Source organism: Myotis myotis, unplaced genomic scaffold (genome assembly GCF_014108235.1).
Source record: "Myotis myotis isolate mMyoMyo1 unplaced genomic scaffold, mMyoMyo1.p scaffold_m19_p_8, whole genome shotgun sequence".
NCBI classification, from domain to species: Eukaryota; Metazoa; Chordata; class Mammalia; order Chiroptera; family Vespertilionidae; genus Myotis; species Myotis myotis.
Genome location: NW_023416390.1, coordinates 40,054,339 through 40,075,911, shown reverse-complemented (window position 1 = coordinate 40,075,911; position 21,573 = coordinate 40,054,339). Strand labels below are relative to the sequence as shown.

Sequence of the window (21,573 nt, the reverse complement as noted above, 5' to 3'; positions counted from 1 at the left end):
GGTGGTCAATATTCCCAGTAGAAAATATAAGTGGGAGTTGGCCCACTTATTTGAAACAATCGGTGGAGAGCACAGATTAGAATTTCCTTCCCCTGCCCCCCTTGTTCTGTAAATGGATTTAGAAAGCTTGATATCTTTCACTCAGATTCCATATAGTCAGACGAAGTTCTGGGATTCATCAAACAAGTTGTATATTCCATTGACAAAATGGGTAACTAGTATAAGGCAAAAACACTGTGATCTACTTTGAAGATCTATTTGGAAAATAAAACTAAACTTCATTTCCAGTTGTGTTTTTTGTTCTTGTTTTTGATAAATTCCATTTGTGTGTGTGTGTGTGTGTGTGTGTGTGTGTGTGTAAGAATAAAAAGAAATACAGGGTGGGATGCTAAGAGATTTGTGTTTTGTCATAAAATAATATCCTCTTTCTAGACTGCTCTGATAGTAAATGATGCAACCTTTTTAGAGGGTGAGTATTTCATATCAACTTAGTTCTGTTCTTGGGAAGTTTTGCTGCTTTCCAACATATCATACATTTATAAATAACTTTCAGTTTTGCACAAAAACTATGCTTCTTGAAAATTAATTTATTAAGTGGCTATCATGTAGTCCTTTAGGAGCTGAATATAGAGTAGAGAACAGCCTTTAAAAACACAATATTCTAGTTTGGGGGACATATCTAAAGTGACAAGTTATTTCAACAGTGTAAGTACCATGAAAAAAATTACAACAGGATAATGAAACAATATTTTGCTATGAATAATTCCTGTAAACATTTTGGTTGTCTTGATATAATTGGGGTGCAGATACTGTTATATATAAAACCATACTAAATATATAAAAATAAGAACATTATTTGATGAATTAGGACAGTTGATACATAATGCAAATGCATACAACTTGTTACAACTGTAGAGTAAGGGCCATGTTCTTCAGCTTTCAAAGTGGTCTGCGAGACCTTTGCAGAAGATTTTATTCACATCCCAAGTCCCAAGAGAACCACTGAATGTTAGAGCCACCGCTGTCATCATCTCCCCGAGGAGAAAGGGAAACCCAAGTGTTCTGCATATTGGAAGTTCTCTACGTGCCAGACGCATCTCACCTGGAGACCCTTCTAGTGGGTTTCTGTACAGTGTGATTGGCCTGGGACTTAGTGAATAGAAAAATGACCATGAGCTACTTCTTTTGGTTTTTAAATAAGTAGATATTTTTGTCTAATATCTGAGTTGTTTTGTAACGATATTACAAGAAAATAATGTTTTTCGTTTGTAGCGCTTTTAGAACTTTAAAGAGTTACCAAATGGTAAAAGCAAAAAAGCTAAAAGCAAATGAATGGGAGTTTCACCACCTCACTCTCTTTAGTGGAACACTAGTTTAACACTTTTGACAGAAAATTTTTAAATTGTTCTGGGTAAAAGGAATACTTTTTAAAGTTCTTTTTCAGTCAGTAGTTATTTTGTAAATGGGAGCTGCCGTAAGATTAGACCTGTGGGCTTTACTGAAACTGAATGTCTAACTCTGACAGTAGATTCTTTTATGTAATAAATATGGTCAGTACAAATGTAAAATGTTCCATTTTCTTGGCTGGCTCCACATGCCTGGTGATTTTCCATGCTGCCAGGGATCAAGGGTGATGCAGCAAAGCTGTAGTTATGCCACTGGGTAATTTAAGAAGCCACATCAAAGAGCATTTCAAAAAGTTCAGTTTAACAAATAAGACTTTCAGCTATGTCAGCAATGGTTATGAGACTTAATTGAAGGTCCACTCATACCTCATTGCATGGACACACACACACCCAGCAATGTTCTGGGTGCTGATGTTCCTATGCAAACATTAGATGTGTAAACTTAAGAACTGAAATTCAATTGCATATGCATCCATATTCAGGTTTAAAAAATATCTTTAGAAAGGTCTAATTGGTTGATGTGATGTATCAAGGGAGAGCAGACCACGCTCAACCCAATTGCAATTTCTCCTTTCAATGTAGGTAAAAAGCAAGATGGTAATTATGAATTATGTCTCCTAAGTACTTTCCTTTGTTTGTTTCCATTCGTGAAGAAGCAAATACTTAGATATGACTAGAAACCATTAGGAACAAGAAGTATTTTTCCATGAGGACACAAGAAAAGTTCTTGAAAGGGTTTCCATTTTATTAAGATTTGATGGTCCTATAACTAAAATAATTTTTGGCCAATGGATGTGCATAGATATGAAAGGTCTATAACATCTGTTAAAGACAAGGTAACAATAGCATTTATTAAAAATTATTAGATGCCCTTTTGAAGCAGTATGAGAAAAGTTGCAAATTTTTTAAGAAAAGTAAAAAACTACCAGAATCTTTAAGATAATTAATAAGGTATTCTATAGTGAGTTTTAATAGCACAGAAGAAGTGAAATGATGACAAATACTATTAATATTTTTTCTGTGGAAAAGTTACTATCCTCAAAATATTTATAGCTTGTATTTCTCAATGGGGTATATTCATATTTGAAAAAAAACCCAAACATCCCAAGGTATATATAGTTGACAATAAACTATATTGCCCACAGAAAAATGCCAACGAAGTTAGTTCAAGTACACTATTCAGAGTGACAGGAACAGGAGCAGGATTCACCAAGAAAATTTAAGATAAATGAGTGAGATGTTTCCTATGTTACTTAGTACTGTGTCTCCTCAGGGTAAAATATAACCAAAAAAAATTTTACTGGACTGAAGAATATTTTTTCAATAGGTGTGAAAAATACTAAATAAGATATTCATTTTAGTGATTATTCTACAGCACATTGGAGGGAAGCATCCATGCTGAAGTTTGCAAGGACAGACTAATATCTGACCTAGAAGACAGTCACCTAGTTCTTGCCCTTTCCTGTTGCCGAGTTTCTCTTTTAAATAGAGACTTTAAAACAACCCCCAAAACTGCCTCCAAGATTAAATTTCCACAACATAAAATTCATTGCCAAAAATAATTCTGAGAAATATATTTTTAAATATAATTTTTAATTATTTTTTAGGAGAAAAACATGGCATACAAGTAACTAGATTACTTGCCCATAGTTATGAAGGCAGCTTTAAAAGTTATTTTTTAATAACTTTAAAAAGTTATTGGTGCTAAGTTTCCAAATCTAAGGAAGTAAAAATATGTTCTGGTAAACAGGCTAAAAAAAATGTTACAAGGGCTTTCTAAGGGACTAGGGAAGTAATGAGCTTTCTTGATTTAAAAATCAATACACTTCCTGAATGGCCAAATGCATTAACTGACATTCTTTCAAAACCATTCTGTCAAAGCTAAGTTTGAAAGGCTGTTCAGTAACTAATCAGATATATCCTGATACGGAGGCAAAACAGGTCTTGACACGATTAAAAGGTGTGTGATGAAAAGACAACCCCACCAGACAGGCAGAAGTGAAAATCAGAAACCTGGGCCTGTTGGGAAGTATTCTTCATTCTGCAAAGCAAAGCAGAAGTGAAGTATTTTCCCCCTCAAATGGAAGACAACACATTTCTTACTCTTGCACTGAGAAGAAACCGGATAGTTGAGGACTGACAAGTCTCCATGCAAGGCAGCAGAACTGCAATGCTCCAAGTGTGAGCACCATGGGCTCTACTCCCCATCCACTCTCCTTACATGGGCTAAGTGTCAGAGAACATCTCCATCTTCAAACTACTTTTTAGTTTGTTTTAGTTTGAGTCCCAAAATCTTCCCTTCACCCTACCCCAAAACAGGCTCCTACTAAAAACACAGTACAATGAAACACTGAAAGTGCTTCTGGTTAAAGCAGATAGGCCAGGCCCCAGACCCACCGGCATGCCTTCGGTTCAACTTCCTCACTTGAAAATGGGCACAGATTTGGAGAATTTTAATAACCTGCTTTTGAGCCTCTTCAGCTAAGACTAGACCCCAAATCTCCTATTACAGTTCCAGATTTGCAAATAAAAATCATTTTTAAGTATAAATATATGCCAAATATTGCATAGTATATGCTTATTTCTCTGAAATTCAAGTCTGACTGGGCATCTTGCATTTTATCTGAGCCCTCTCTCTGGTTCCCATTCAAGGATGTCACAGCTATACCCATATTGTTTCTGCTTGTCCTCCTTCCTCTTGCAGGCTCACTATCACATTTACTATTTTAGGACTTTGATTAGAAAAGTAATCCAAGTGGTTTTGTGGGCAGGTAATATAAAAATACTTTGTCATTTATTCATTTCGCTATTGCCATTTTATATGAATGTATATGTGTACACACTTAACTTTCCTCAGCAAAATATACCATACTTGTAAAGTAAAATAAAGAACTTTAATAAAGTGCCTTCCTCTGTTCTCTGCAGTAATAACTGCTTTATTGAATAAGGCTCTGTTAATGGTACACCTTGACATTTTACATTTATCTATCTGATTTATAATCATTTTCATCATTTGCAAGGAGGCTATAGTTCAAACCCAAAGTAGTTTAAACTGAATGGTCTTTCTTTTCTTAAAAATTTGTAAGGAAATGGAGTCACTGCTGGGTAAAACTACTTTATCCACAAAATTTATTTCAAATGTACATAAAGTCCTCTTTGCATCTACATATTTTGAATAGAGTGACACATGTAAGATAAAAATGAATACAGCAAGTGGCATCATCGAGTTAAAAATGTTGCCCTGGCCAGTTTCTCAGTGGTTAGAGCTTTGACCAGTGGACTGAAGGGTTGTGGGTTCCATTCCCATCAAGGGCATGTATGTTGGTTGCAGGCTTGATCCTCAGCACTGGTCCAGGCACATGTGGGAGGCAAACAATCAATGTGTCTCTCTCACATTGATGTTTTTCTCTACTCTGTCTCTCCCCCTCCCTTCCACTCTCTCTAAAATCAATGGAAAATTTCCTTGGGTGAGGGTTAACAAAAACAATGTGCTTATATTTCAAATACATTTTGGTCATGGATATGGCATCAAGATTTCCTAACCAAGCAATAGAGAAAAAACTGCATGAACCATATAGCAAGTTGTCATGAAACACAAAATCCCTCAGTAACATTCATGAAAGTTTTTACAGTTTTAATGTTATGAAGCAAAAATCATTTGTGTTTACAATCTACCTATTCATTATGAAGATTTTTCAGAAATGTTTCTGAAATGCAGAATATCAGGACGCTTGGCACTTAAAGTCTTCACAATACTCATTTGAAATTTTTATTCACCCCTCTGTCTTTCCCAATCTCCAACCTCTCACACTTTCACTAAAATTGGACAAGTACCTACATCTAACAACATGAGAAATTATGTTATTTTAATTTAAAAGATTTCATGTAATTAGTCATGAATCACAAAATTCCTGCCTCAACAATATTACAATAACAACTGTTGACAGTTATTAACCCTTTGCAGTGGGAGTGGTCTCCCATAGCTGTAGTTAAAGGCTGGCCTCTGGAGCTCCGGCCAGCGTGGCTCAGTGGTTGAATGTCAACCTATGAACAGGAGGTCACGGTTAGATTCTGGTCAGGGCACGATCCCCAGTAAGAGGCATGCAGGAGATGGCTGATCAATGATTCTCTCTCATCATTGATGTTTGTATCTCTCTCCCTTCCTCTCTGAAATCAATAAATATATATTCAAAAAATATATTTTTAAAAAAAGCTGGCCTCTGGAAATCAAACATGTTCTCGGCAGACAAGAGTATTTCAGTGATAGCAGGGCTGAAATGGAGACTATAATCTTCTGTGATTACCCTTGAGGCTGAAGCAAACACAAAAAGGAGTCGATGAACTGCTGCTAACTTCCTGTGATGACTGATTTCCAGGAAATTCTGATATTATTCTTGCTCTGTAACACAATGATGGTTCCCCAGAATCTGGGTGTCACAGTGCTTCTGCAGAAGCTACTCACCTTTCAAAGGGGCCAGGCCTGTCTCTCAGAAGACAATAGAGGGCCTGATTGCACAAGGAGTAATGAGGAATGTGCTACAGGCTGTCTTTCTGGAAAGTTCTTTTATGAAAGAACTGATTTTAAAAGTACCTATTTTAAACCTCTCCTCCCCCTACCGCCAAAGGCAAAGAAGTCTAAAGATTGATACATTTCTCTGCTTTTCCTAATAGCTATGGAGCTATGACTATCTTGGCTTGTATAATTTTTAAAGTTTCACTTAGGCTGATACTGATATTCTGAAAAAATAAAGTTTACCTACATATGTACATGCCCTTAAGATCTATACAATATTTTAGAATAGGATATAAAACTGCTAATCTATTTTGAGTAAGCATCAAATTTAGAGTTAGATGTCACTGTTCAGGGCAGAGGTTAAGTGGGTACTTCTGATATGATTGGTGATTTAAATTCAGGAAAAAAAGGGGTAGGAGCAGAAAGGGGAGATCTGTAACAGTCAAAAAGCCAAAAAAATGTTTAGAATAAGTTTTCACTATCACTACAGGAAAGATAACACAATACGTTGACTACTATGACGAGTTTAAAATATTTTTAAAAATTGCCATTTTAACTAATACCAATTTGATTAATGCATAATTTGAGAATAACAGTTCTATGTTTGGAAATCAGCAATATTTTAAAAGTATAACAGAAAACATCATTACGTCTTAGGACTCACTGACAATGTGTCATAGCTACACAGCTCTCATGTTCAAAATACCTTTATACATTGTCTTTAAAATCTAAACATCATTGAAGGTAAACAAGGGAAAATGTAATCCAACCAAAACAATTGCAGTTATTCCAAGCCTCCACACAATGTATCCTCTCCTCAGTCCTGCTCCAAATTCAGTTGTAGCCCCTCTTCATTGTTTTCAGGCAGTCAGGTGATACTGATCTTTAAGAATGCCCTACTATTGTCTCATTCGGCTAACATCAATTGAGCACCTGCTTAGTTCCAGGCATGGCTACCTTAAACTGAGTGTAAATTTCTTAATTCCAGAACCATGTCTTGGCCATATGTATATCCTTAGCATCTACTTAATTAAGATTGCTCTAATGCACACAGCTAGTAGCCTCAGGAGCCCCAGTGATAAACATAATTTGGTTTATTTAAAGTAGTTGCTAAGAAAGAAGAGCTCAAAGTGATAGAAATAGCCACAAAAATCTTAATATCATTTATAAGAAATGGTTTTGCTGTTTTAAGAGTTTTTTTAATAAACATTATCTCACTTTATATTCGTGGGTATTTTAAATTACTAAAAATAGTATGGTGATATGTTATATAGTTATAATTTTTTTCTAAGCCCTCATTAAATTCCAGAAATTTTCTAGATATTAAGTCATATCCTCAATTCTCCATAAACATAACTCAAATTTTAATGAGGTAATGGTATAGGTTACATCATCCCTAGTTTTCAAATGAGGAAAAGCGGAGTAAAGTGGCTTTCTCAAGATAAAAGAAAACTAGTCTGGATACAAGTCTCTGAGTTCGGTGCTCATCCCCTATGCAATGAAGTCGGTGGCTCTACCCACCTCTCCCCTCCACTTGGATTCCTGCTACCCCAGAGGGCATAAAGCAGAGTCAAGGTCAAGTAGGACTGTTAGAAGCTTACTTTGGAACAAGTCAAGCAGCGTTACTTCTCTGAGAGGTAATGCTCCACGTTGCTTTTGGGAAGAGGTGGGATATACTCGATGAATGAGTGGCTGACTAAATAAACGAATGTCACAATTTCCTTTAGAAGATAAGAATTTCAAAAGTTAAAACTTAAGTATATGCCATGTGATAGTGGCTATTAGGAATCATTTTAGCATCTAATAGCTTCAGCTCGTTTTGGGAAATAGAGATTTTGTGGCTTATATTATTATTACAATGGACCATTTTATATATTATGGAAGTTTGGTGTCTACATGAAGAAAACAAAGAAATTAGACCCAGATACATGTTTTTAATTGTTGGAGACTTTCTGTACACCTCTAATTATATATATAAATCCTAAGCCTGTAAAAGAGATATACTAGTATGTTCTATTATACCACTCAGATCCTGGCTCTAGAAACTGTTCACAACAAGGGAAAACAAGTATTAAGATGGACAAGAAAAAACCCTCATCTTCTATAGAATATACTGCAAAGGACGGTATTTCAACCTGACTTTAGGAGCCACAGGATTTACTGGGTACTTTAAAAACTATGTCTCACATGAGTAATACACACATTTAAATTTAGGAAATGGTAGGGTGGAGACCAGCTCTTGTCTAATATTTAACCTTTCCCCTTTCAATGGCAGAGCTGCCTGCTGGAAGAAATTATATATTCTTCAATCTTCTGATTTGCAAAAAAGGGTACAACAATGACACATGTAGCCTATTTCTTATACGGATGAATTTTTAAAAACTAATTGTAGAATGGCACTAAAGCCTGCCTGGCTGGTGTGGCTCAGTGGTTGAGTATTGACCTATGAACCAAGAGATCACAGTTTGATTCCTGGTCAGGGCACATGCCCGGGTTGCAGGCTCCATCCCCATTGATGTCTCTCTCTCTCTCTCTCTCTCTCTCTCTCTCTCTCTCTCTCTCTCTCTCTCTCTCTCCCCCCTCTCCCTTCCTCTCTCTCTGAAAATCAATAAAAAACATATTTAAAAAAATATGCTAAAGCCCCCTGATACTAGAATTCCATAAAAATTAGGTCTTGTTTATATAATTTATGGGTGTGTTTTTTTCATCTTATTTCAAGCATCAGGACATAAAAAGAAGGGCAAGAAAACCCAAATTGACAGCTAGCTCTCTGAAAAAGGTATTTTCCCAAGATTCCTACTGAGCTCCACTGAGATGTTGAAACTTCACAGATTGCTAAGTAGCACTTCAATTCATCTTTAGCACCCTCAATGGCAACTATAAAAGTAAAGGGACTGGAATATCCCAAAAGATGCTTTTCTCTTTCCAAAAGAGATTTGAGACTTAATTTTGAATACAAGAATCGAGAGAGAGGAAGGAAAAAAGATGCTCTGTGCTATTGGTTGGGTTCCCCAGCTTTTGATAAAAGTTTCTCAGGAACACCACCATCAATTGCTGTTTATAGAGCAACCAATTTAGAAATACATTTTCTGGGCTGGAGGGAATGCCCAATAATATTTTGCTACTTTTCATATTTATTTAACTCTCCTACTTTACCACAGGCACAGAAAAGCTCATTCATTGAGAGACCTTAAGAATAAGGTTGTTGTTGGTTTTACCTTTTTATATTAACTGACGATTTGTTAAGAATAATTTTTTTTAATAAGAGGGCCTGACATAGACACTTTTTCCAAGTTGACTCTACTCTTGAAAAATGCTGAGCTGGAACAGCACCAAGACCGAAGACCTGTCTTGCCAGAAAATCTGATGTACCCTCCAAGTACACATAATCCTTGAAACTCTAGCACTAAAGATGCAGCCCCAGAGCCGTGTGAGGTTGAGACTAGGATAATGAAATGGACATGCAAGAGGCCAGAGCACGGTGAGACTACGGATGCCTCTTTTCTTGAGCTCCTGAAACCGTGTTCTCGTACCCCATGAAGGCCCATCAAAGTCTTACTCTGTTGTTTTCAGGCAGCTTTAATTAACTGAATTGACTGTTATTTGCTGTGAGCAGACTCCTCTATTATGCTATGGGGAATGATACAAGAGAAGGAAGTAATTTCTATCAGACAGTGAATAGCTTCTGTCTTATTTGCTATAACTCCTCCTTAGCACGATGACTGGCACATGTACACATTCAGTAGGTGGTTACGAATGAATGCTTTGTTCAGGTGCCCTGAACAAGTAATTGAATTAGGGAGAAAAACCCCATATAACCACACATTACATAAACATACATGTACATATACATACAAGACATACAAATAATACTGGCATTTTCTAAAAGGGTTTCAAGAGTCAGCAGAGAAAGGGAGATGTGAACACAAAGTCTTCAGTAGATAAATCCTGAAACTTGTGAATAAGGCAAGGGACATGATTCACATTTAAAAAGGACACGTTTGTGGTTTCAAGGGGAAAGGGAGACAATAATGAAGATGCAGCATTTTCTCTCCTAGTGGCCCTGCTTTCGTAACTTTTCGCTCTGTCACATTTAGCAGGGATATAACATTTTCCAGTCAGGAATCTATGCTTAAATATGTGTACCAAATCTTCATTAGTTTCGTACCACATTTCAAAGATTTTCTAGAACCATCTTTTTTTTTCTAATGGTCTGGGTAGTACTGCTGTTCACTTGTCTAAGTGCCATATTAGGCCATTCTCGCCATCCTTTTCTAGCAAATTTGAGTAACCATGAAAATTTCAACTTGGTGTATATTAATACTATATATTTCTTTACAACATATAAAATAATATTATCCTTCAATGTATTTTAAACACACCCTAAAAGTAAAAAATCAACCATATTCTCTCTCTTTTTTTTTATATATATGACTGAGACGAATGTGTCATTTCAAGTAGTTAGACATACTAGTAGTAAAAATGGAATATATAACTTTTTAGTGACAGTAAAGCATTACTAGAATAAAAAAGAAGACTCCACAGCAAAAATTCACATTTAGGTTGCATTTGCAGAGGGAGAATATTTTACTTAAATCAAATTAAACAAGAAATTCAAATAAAAGAAAAAATATGTATCTAAGTATTTAAATAAGGACTTAATTAAGTAGATAAAGGCATTAAAAGCAGATAAAAATGTAAATGTTCTGGCTTACTTCAAGTTTCCCTACAAGAACACTTCATAGGAAGCATGGCATGAATTAACAGCAAAATGTGACTTTTGACTCCCAATTTCTTTACTTTAGATCTCCTGGATAAATATATTATTAATTCTATTACAAGAAAGAAAAAAATTAAAAATTATTGCTATTGCCAAGCTATGAATGACCCATAATTTCAAAGAATCTAGAATGATAAAGTAAATGGTAAACATACAGATCATTTCACAGCCTGTCATGAATGATTCAAAAAATCATATAGCAATTTGGGACTTTACACTTTTAGAAATAATATTTACTCTGTTCCATATATTTGTTCATGCATCAGGAAAAAAAAATAACTTCAAGGTTGTAAGTAAAAATCAGATTATTTTTCACAAAAATATGATTGTTGAGTCTCTTGCAATAAAGCAGCAGTGACCTCCATTGCACTTGTGCTTTCCTGCAGCAATTGCAAAAACATGATAGAACTGACAAAGACATTTAAAATAAGCATGGAACACACCTGCCAATCTGCCGAGAAACTGACAGGTGACTGTGGTCTCGAGGCAGCTCTTGACTATAACTATAGCTCTGGGGAGTCCAACAAATACATCTGTACATGTTCCCTATATATGGCTGTTAAAAGAAACTTGATCTACACATCATCACATACAATATACACATTGGACATGTGTCTTAGTCTGGTTGGGCTACCATACAAAATACCACAGACTGGGTGGCTTATATAACAGAAATTTATTTTATCGTAGTTCTGGGGGAGGGAAGTCCAAGATCAGGGTTCCTGCATGGACATAGTCTGGTGAGAAGTCTCTTGTTGGCTTACAAATGGCTGTATTCTCACAATGTACTTACATGGTGAAAGGGGGTAAAGCTCTCTGAGCTCTCTTCTTAGAAGGGTACTAATTCATTATGAGGGTCCCACCCTTATGACCTCATCTAACTTTAATCACTTCTCTAAGTATCTTCACATGAGTGTTAGGACTTCAATATATGCATTTAGAGAGGAGGATACAAACATTCAGTACATTACAGCATGTGTGTATATGTGTCTTCTAGTATACTTATTTTATTATACTAAATTGATAATATCCATTGTGGTAAATATGCAATTTATTTCAATTCTGAAGAGTTCTGAAGAGTATCTTTTTTTTCCACCCCTCACCCAAGGCTAAGTTTTACTGATTTTAGAGAGAGGGAAAGAGGAAAAGGGGTGGGGAGAGAGGGGGGGGGGGAGGGAGAGAAAGAGAGAGAGAGAGAGAGAGAGAGAGAGAGAGAGAGAGACCAATGTGAAACTTTGATCAACTGCTCTCTGCATGTGCCAGGGGTGCAACCCGAAACCCGGGTATGTGCTTTGACTGCTATTGAAACTGCAACCTTTCAGTGTGTGGGATGACGGATGATGATCCAACCAACTGAGCCACACTGGCCAGGGATGAAGAAGTATCTTGTCAAGGAGAATTTACCATTAAGTGTTATCTCAATTGTTAAACATCAAGTACTATCCCAGTTGAACAAAGATAAAAATTGGATTCACACTAGATGGTAGATTCTAAATCTAATAAGAGAAATAAGTGTATATATTTGGGAAGCTACCAAAACATTATGTACAATAACCAGAGGATGACCATGGAGCATTTGGCATTTAAAGTACAGTGAACAACAACAAAAAAATAATGAAAATAGCTCTACTAGCATACAAAAATTATTATTTCTTGAACATTATAGTAGTTCAGTAACTATTTTCATCCTGTCTATATTTCTTGGGTTTTATTATCTTGTCTTTTGTAGTGTATTTATTCTATTTCTTACAAGTTTCTTAGGCCCTACAGCAATTTTTATTTATCTTCTCTCCAAAACCCAGAACTCTTTAGTGTATAGACTGTTTTCAATAAAATTTAGTAACTAATGAGTTTGTTTTCTCACTAAATGCTCTTGAAACTGGGGTTTAGTACAGGAACTTAGTAGATACTTGCAAAGTTTCCATACCACCCATACAGAGGAAGCTGGAACTATAGCTGGGGAAAAGTTTGTAACTAATTATGCCTTTAGATTAAAGAAGACAGTTCTCTGGAAAATAAAAGTAAACACCTGAGCCCATCACTCCGCACTTGGGAGTGCGGAAATGTTGGTGTTCCCTTTGCTGGATGGGGAAACATGAACATTCAAAACCAAGGAACTGGGGACCTTTCCTCCACCCTTTTCTCTCTCCTCAGGTCCTCTCCTTCTTCCTTCAAAACAGGTGTTGTTATGCATGTGAGCCAGACAACAAGCACACACAGGTAAATGAGATATAGCTCCTGTTCTCAAGGACCTGACATTCTGGTGAGCAAGATAATCAGGCCATTAGACTGTGCTGGACCAACTGCAATAACGGAGGTCATCTGGGGGTACTTTGAAAATACGGAGAGTGGACACTTAATTCAGACATGAAGAGTCACAGATTTCCTGCGAAGGAGGTGATAGCTAAGTTGAGTCCCGAACAACAAATAATTGAAGGTGCAGTGGCAGGGTTGGAGGTGAACATTAGTGGGTAGCCAGGCAGAGAAGCCTATTAGGCTTTAGATATAAAGGTCCAGATCTTTGAAAATTTGTTTTTGTTTGCACAGTCTTTTACCTGTAAGTGGTTCAACACAGCGCCTCTCTAAAGCACTGCTGCTGAAGTGCCACGTTAACATCATCGTTCTCCAGACATGCATCCTTGACATACAACCCATCATAAATTATCAGTGATGGCCATTGTCCCTCGCATGGCTCTTCATAACTCTGCGTGGTCACTGTCTTGAATCACTTCCTTACTCTTCACATATAAACACCGAGAGAGATTATGTCAGTCGTGGAGCATAAGGCAAGACAGCCACTAAACAAATGTTCTGACGCACATCTCTTAATTAATTGTGTACACTGTACTGTAGAACAGGCACTTATTCTGTTTTGTAATCTGACAGAATTCCATTTCATTCTTGCTATGTTTCTGATGTAACATTATCATACTCCACTGTGAAAACAAGAGGAAACCATTACTTTACATATATCTACGTAATGAGAGAGAGAAGTATATATACTTTTATATATAAATGCATACACACACTTTGAATAATTATAAAGGCAGTGTTTATTAAAATACATTTAATTTTCAAAATTGAGCTACCAGCTGTTACAGTGTGTATACGTTTTTTGAGACACTCTGCATATATATCATAAATTATCAGTGATTTCCATCTATACATTAAATCCACATAAAGAAAATAGCACCATGAATAATGCTGCAATGAACTTAGGGATGCACATGTCTTTGTGAATGTTTTTGAGTTTTTCGGTAGATACCCAGAGAGGGGTTTCTGGGTCACAGGGTAACCCTATTCTTAATTTTTGAGGCGCTGCCATACTGTTTTCCACAGTGGTTGTACCAGTTTCCATTCCCACCAGCAGTGAGTGAGGGTTCCTCTTTCTCCACAATCTCTCCAACACTTGTTATTACCAGTCTTGATAACAGCCATTCTAACCAGTGGGAGGTGGTATCTCATTGTAGTTTTGATTTGCATTTCCCTAGCTGGTGAAGTTGAACATCTTTTCATATATTTGTTGGCCATTTGTAGATCTTCTTGGGAGAGGTGTTTGCACAGGTCCTCTGCACATTTTTTAGTTGGATAATTTGTTTGGTATTGAGCCATATGACTTCTTCATATATTTTGTATATTAACCCCTTGTCAGAGCTGTTGTTTGCAAATATCTCCCATTTGGTTGGATGCCTTTTTGTTTTGTTGGCAGTTTCTTTTGCTGTGCAGAAGATTTTTATTTTTATATAGTCCATTTATTTATTTTTGCCTTCACTTACTTCCCTTGCCTTTGGGGTCAAATTCATTAAAAAGGTTCTCTACGAGTAAGGTCTATAAGTTTAGTACCTATGGTTTTTTCTATGTAATTTATTGTTTCATATCTTATGCATAGGTCTTTGATACATATTGAATTAATTTTTGAATATAGGGACAAACTGTAGTCTAGATTCATTCTTTTGCATGTGGCTTTCCCATTTTCCCAGCATCATTTAATAATGATGCTTTCTTTTCTCCATGTGTTTTTTGGCTCCTTTGTCAAAAATTATTTGCTCCATAAACATGGTGACAAAGACATACAGAAAACCAAAGTGTCGTTCAATAGAGGATTAGATAAAGAAGATATGGCATGTATATAATATGGACTACTACTCAGCCATAAGAAAAGACAAAATACTGCCATTTGTTACAACATGAATGGACCTTGAGAATATTATACTAAGCAAAGTACATCAGTCAGAAAAAGCTAAGAGCCATATGATTTCACTCATATGTGGGATATAAAACTGAAATTCATAGACACAGACAACAATAAGGTGGTTGCTAGAGGGAAGGGGGTGGGGAGAGGAAAAGAAAAAGGGGACCAAATATATGGTGACAGGAGATGATTTGACTTTGAGAGGTGGTCACATAATGCAATATATAGATAATGTATCATAGAAATGTACACTTGAAACCTATATGACCCTATTAACCTATGTCACCCCAATAAATTTAATAAAATTTTAAAAAATAGCAAAATTTGAATTTCTCGACTTTTAGCTATGTTCACAAAGTACAGTGTTTTCATTCTACTGATAACTATTAGTTAAAAATAATTCTTATATTTACTAATATCCTTGTTTGAAAATAAAGTGATTAAAGTAGTGTTCACTTCGGTTTTCAAAGAACAAGTGGATTACTGAAAGTGTATTTAATAGAATATATAAAAGTATATTTAGTAGAATATACTTTTAAAATTGGCTAATAATGGGTCTGCTTTAGCTCAAGCCGTTACTTCGTCATGGCAGACACGAAAATTGGCTAATAAGAAATTATAATTGTTTTAAAAATATCTTCTGCTTAATAGATATTGTTTGTAGAGAGGCCCATATTATGCATTCAAACAAGAGGGTATGGGGGGATAAGTAGTGATGGGAAAAAAAATCCTTTCCTCTTTCTCCTTTTGATTCCAGTGAAAATTGTCTACCATGCTTTCAGAAAAGAACACAAAAGGTTTCTGATTGAGCTTTGTTCACAATGAATGAGGTGGGAAGTGACATGGACCAGAAGAGCTAATGACACAGAAGAGTTTCAAAGTTAGAAGATTCTAATTCAAATCTCAGTTCTTCCTTTACTAACTCTCTTTCCTCCTCTAGACAATAGAGATAATAATCATGGTCTACCCAAATATTCTAAAGTCTGGGTCCTTTGAAGGATATAACCCAGCACAAATATGTAATAATCTAGTATCATTATTATTAGTGATGTAAATGGTTTTCTAGGAAAATGTTAACAAAAACTTTTATGAAATTACCATAGGAAATCAGTTGGGAGAAGTTTGGCACTAGAATGGAAAAACCTCTAGAGAAAAGGTTAGAGTAATTAAAACTGCAGCTTAGTGAAAAAAAATCATAGGAAATTCCTATGATCCTAGAAATTCATTTTGTTACAAGATGATAGAGGGTCCCCTGTGATGACTTAATTTTTAACATACTATCAAAAGGGCTCTCTGTCTAATAAATGCCTTTGGTGTAATATATAGAGAAAATTATTACTTAATATAGTTCTTTGCTATATTCTTCACCTTAACCAAAAAGTATTTTCATTGGAAAATTACAAGTTTATTTTATTCCAAGAAAGGAAAGAAAAAAAGAACTTCTATTACTAGAATTATTCCTTGGATATTCTCAAATGTATCATAAGGTTAATTACTATGTATAATACAGAAACAAACAAAAGACAAATTAGTAAATGAGTAAGCCCTACACATATTATAAGCCATAATAACACTATTTTTATCTTTTAAAAAAAACCCTTTATGAACATATTCTTTCCACTTTTTTGTTTTACAATCCTTAAGAACTTAGAGGTATATGTAAGGCACTTTGATAACTGAAAAAAGTGACTTAGAGAATAGTGTTAATTTGATCACAATTGTAAAAAGACAACTGTGATTGTGTTCCTTTTAGGTATGTACATAACATACTTCTGGAAGGGAGTAAGTTTGTTTGCAGGAGTAGGGAATGGTGAACGTCATATTTTGCTCTTTAAGAAAATTTTTTAATCTTTATTGTTGAAAGTATTACAGATGCCCCCTTAAACCTCCATTGACTGCCTCTACCCTGCTCCACCCCCTCCCCAAGCCTTCACAGCACAATTGTCTGTGTCCATGGGTTATGTATATATGTATTTGCTCTTTGGATGTTAATGTTTTATTTGAATCTTAGAAATAAGTATCTATGTATTACTTGTATTAAAAAAAATACAGAAGTGAACTACAGGAGGAGCCACTTGTGCCTACCCACATCATCAATGCTACCTCCTGACAGCAACTGGACTTGTGCAATAGTTACAAACGCTGTCTTCCAAAGATGCATTAATCAAAATACTAACACCAGCTAAATGTTTTAAGAAGTAAATAACTGAATTTAGTGATGTTTGGAATATGCCACCTGTGTTTCAGTAGAGTCTACAACAGTCATGCTTGAGTTCAAGCTCCCTGAAATGGCACCATCTTTGGGGTTACTTCTGATGGAGTAATGTGACCAGGGCAGGTGTCATCTATCTTACCGAGCTGTTCCACGGCACTACAAATGATGCTCACCTTTTAATGCCTTTTTAAAAGTACTGTCTGACTTGTCCCTGAAAAACCCAAGGAAGAAAAAAACATTCAACTGTTTACTCAGTCAGTCAAGGCCAGTTCTCCTTAAAAAGTTGGCTGATCCCCTAACTTCTAATTACCTTACCAATGCAAAGCCACAACAGAAGGCCTGTCAGCAGATTTTATTTACAGCCCCTGAGAAATCATCCTCTTGCTGTTTTCATTTCATACAAAAGCTAAGTTTGCAAAAGGAAACATTTGGCAGTACTGCAGATGCTCGAGGTCTGGTGGTGTTGATAATGTAATTCTTTTTCTTGATTACAGCAGCTTCTATAATGCTGTATTCTTTATGTCAACCATCATGCCCAACTGACTGTATTTATTGACAAACCAGACATAACTCATGCAATCACCTCAACTGGTTTTAGTCTTTTCTCTTACTATACATTTGTAATCTGATTATGGACTGATTTTATGCTGAATTCTATTGTTGGCAGAAGTACAGAAGAATGCTGTACTTCTCTAACCTGCAAAATGTCTTTTATTCAGATTGAAGGTCAGCTGACCTGAATAAAGAACATTGGTAATAACAGATAATCCTCTAATATTTATCATACATTTTATTTTTAATATATTTTTATTGATTTCAGAGAGGAAGGGAGAGGGAAAGAGAGAGAGAAACATCAATGATGAGAGAGAATCATTGATTGGTTGCCTCTTGCATGCCCCACATTGGGGGTTGAGTCCACAACCAGGGCAAGTGCCCTGACCAGGAATCAAACTGTGACCTCCTGGTTCACAGGTCCGCTCAACCACTGAGCCATGCCAGCCGGGCTATCTTACATTTTAAATGGGATGTTAAGGTGTCATCCAGACAACGCATATGCAGATTTAAATGAATTTTTCTTTTTACTAATAGAGTCAGATTCTCATAATCCACAAAAGGCTCCAAATAAAAATTCTGTTTGTGTAAGAGTGCTTATCTAAAATATCTCCCAAATAAAAATATACCCAGGGAGATAAAGCATACACGTTTTTTTTCTTTATAGTAGAAGGGAAAAATCAATGTGGCTCATAGCTCTAAATTGTGTTCTTGAGCATGTGAACAGCATCCCAGAAATAATATGGATTCTCACACCACTGAAAAGTTTATCAAAATTGTTCAAAGCAACATGTGAAAATCTGTCTGTGGAAATACTTGTAAAATAAATATGCTAGCTATTATCTGGATTAATTCCCATGGGTGACACATTTATCTTCTATAATACAGCTGAACAGTATAACCAATATATGGTCTAAAATTACAAACTTTAGAAACAGGCCATACCAATTGCCTATTCACAAAAGAAATAGAGGACGACACATAATAAAAATGCATTTACTCACTGTGTTAAAATTTGGAAAGAGTCCAACAGCAGAACTACTGTCCACTGGAAAAGACATAAATGGTTTGATATCCAGTGAAGGCTGCATCATCAGAGTAGGTGTGCGCACAAGAGCAGGAAGGGTAGTAGTGTGGCATGTACTGCCTGCCAAGAACAAAACAAAAATAAATTCAATCTTTAGCTCACATCCATCTCCTTCTCCAACCTAGGGTGCAAAAATAAGACCGCTGAGCTGCAACCTGCAAGCAAGAACGTTACTCTAGAAGTAAGAAAATGGCACAAGAGGAGGAAATACAGTTAAAATGGGTCTTCTTGCTCATTGTCTAAGAGAGTGATGCAAAATGCTTCCCTATGGCGAGAGCCCAGGCTGCTCAGTCTCCCCTGAGATAAACAGGACACTGATCCTGCTGGCAGGTGGGGCAGGATGAGATCATCCTGTTGTCTAACCATTGTCTCTGATTAGCCAAAAATGTAGGAGAAGCGGGAGGAGCCTCTTGAAGCCAGATGCTCTTCACTATACAGTTATTGGGTGACTAGTGGGCATGTTTTATGCAAATCAGAGATAATTATAGGGTTTTTACAAGGAGAAGGAATATTGGATTCTTAGAGTTACTGTCTGCTCCTAAGAAAGTTATGATGCAAACAATTTGTTCTCTAGAAAAACAAACTGAAAATTGCCCTTACTTTGTGGGAAATGGGTAGTGAGGGGTTAAAGGGGTTATTACAACCTGCGTCTGTCCCACAGAGAGGAGTTGGGACAGGAACTCAAATTTTTATCTTCAACTTTTGTTTCTAATGAACCTTGTATTATTTTAGCAACTATCCCTTTTAACAATGATATTAGCTATGACCTTTTTAGATATATGGCCTAACCCATGTGTAGGAGATTTAAAGCACTCCTCTCCAGTAGCAAGCATTCTTCTTTACCTGGTGGCCTCCACATACTGCAGGTAAGCTACTGCTGGTGCAGGCGGTGCTCTGCCAGACAGGCTCTGGCACTGCATGCCTTTAAAAAATATGTAACAGTTTTTTTGAGATCTATTTCACATACCAGACAATTCAGCCTCTTCAAGTGTATAATTCAATGGTTTATTTAGCATGTTCAGAGTTCTGCAACCATCACCACAATTTTAGAACATTTCATAATTCCTAAAAGAAACTCTATACCCATTAGCAGTCACTCCCCATTTCCTCCCAACACCCCCAGTTCCTGGCAGCCACTAATCTACTTTCTGCCTCTATAGATTTGTCTATTCTGGGCATTTGATGTAAATGACATCATACAGTATGAGGTCTTTTGTGACTGTCTTCTTTCACTTGGCATAATGTGTTCAAAGTTCTTCCATGTTGTCTTATATATCTGAATTTCATTCCTTTTTAAGGCTTGCTAATATTCCACTGTAGATGTACCACCTTTTGCTTATTCATTCATCAGTTGATGGGCATTTGGGTTGTTTCTACTTTTTAGCTATTCTTTTAATAAAACTGCTATGAACACTTGTTCCTAAGTTTTCATATGTACGTATGTTTTTAGTTCTTTAGGTATTTACCTAAAAGTGGAATTGGGGATTGTTAGATCATATGGTAACCACGTGGTTTAACCTTTTGAGAACTTCCAGACTATTTTCCAAAACAGCTGGACTATTTTATGTTACCACCAGCCGTGTATACAGGGGTGGGGAACCTCTAGCCCACGGGCCATATAAGGCCTGTGAAATCATTTGGTCTGGCCCTGCCAAGGCATCAGGGGTGAGTTAATTAAGTGTTTGACCATATATAGCAGGCTATTTTTCAATTGATAATTTTGTATGGCCCACAAATGATATTATAAATATCCAAATGGCCCTTGGCAGAAAAATGTTCCCCACCCCTGGAAGGATTCCAATTTCTCCTGTATGCATATATTGGACCCCAAATTATTATATGCATATAATCCCCTTCTTACTTCAAGAAGAAATGAACAGTATGGGAAAATGCTCCCAACTATTAAAATTTCCACCAATGTTCTTATACAGTGTCCCAAAATAATTAAAATTCCTATTTCAATGATATTTTTGGTAATGAATTTCCTTAATAAACTCTGCATCATATTTTGAATCATCCCAGAACATTATTGGCAATGGTGTTTGATAGACTGTCATACCTCATTTACATTGAACCTAAAAACAGAAAAAAAGAGAAAGGCACCTGAAGCATTTATCTGTAATGACAAGTCTTCATTCAGGTTAACCCCAACCATTAGGAAAAAAAAAAGAGAATCAGCCAAAAGTATAGATCAAACAGTAATGGTTGTTTTCCTGATGCCAAAGTAAGTACTCTGATCTCAGCCTGGCACCCACATAAGCCACCTGTATTTAATTATACTTATTCTTCTATGTAGATAACATTATATTCATTGCTAACTTTCAGAACTTGTAGATACAAGACGATTATAATATGTCAAATGTTGCAAAGGCACTTATTAAAATATTTATTTTAAAAGCTTTGCTGCAAAATCTTAGCTAAGTTAAAAACAGATTTATTAGATCAACAGCCTTTTACAATTTACAATTATTATTGTTGTTAAAGTCTAAAGTATAATCATTTTACAGAATTATTCTATTTAAAGCTGCCTCATGAACAAATGTATAATTATTTTGCCATGGTAGGTCTCCCCCCCACAAAAGAAAATTCTAAGCTCATGATGGTGGCTGGATAACAACTATGTAATACAAGGCCCCTGAGGGCCTGGCAAGAGTACTAACAAACTAAAATCAAACAGAACGGAACATGGAACTTGACAAACAGATTGCTCCATCAACAAAGGTCAGAATGTACAATGATCCCCTTATCCAATCAAATTTCTATGCTAATAAACTCAAGGCTTGAGAGCTACTAAACTGCCACCCTTCATTAGCATAAAAAACTTAGCA

The 21,573-nt window shown here is 36.1% G+C and overlaps 1 protein-coding gene across 5 annotated transcripts in view; it reads right to left on the bottom strand.

The window, feature by feature from the left end:
* ZNF385B (zinc finger protein 385B) overlaps positions 1 to 21,573 on the bottom strand; it is a 365,265-nt gene that overhangs the window by 62,440 nt on the left and 281,252 nt on the right. For all 5 annotated transcript variants that reach the window (XM_036320795.1, XM_036320791.1, XM_036320792.1 and 2 more), the window contains one exon: positions 18,663 to 18,805. In XM_036320795.1, coding sequence (XP_036176688.1) covers positions 18,663 to 18,805 — 143 coding nt within the window. The remainder of the gene's footprint in view (positions 1 to 18,662; positions 18,806 to 21,573) is intronic.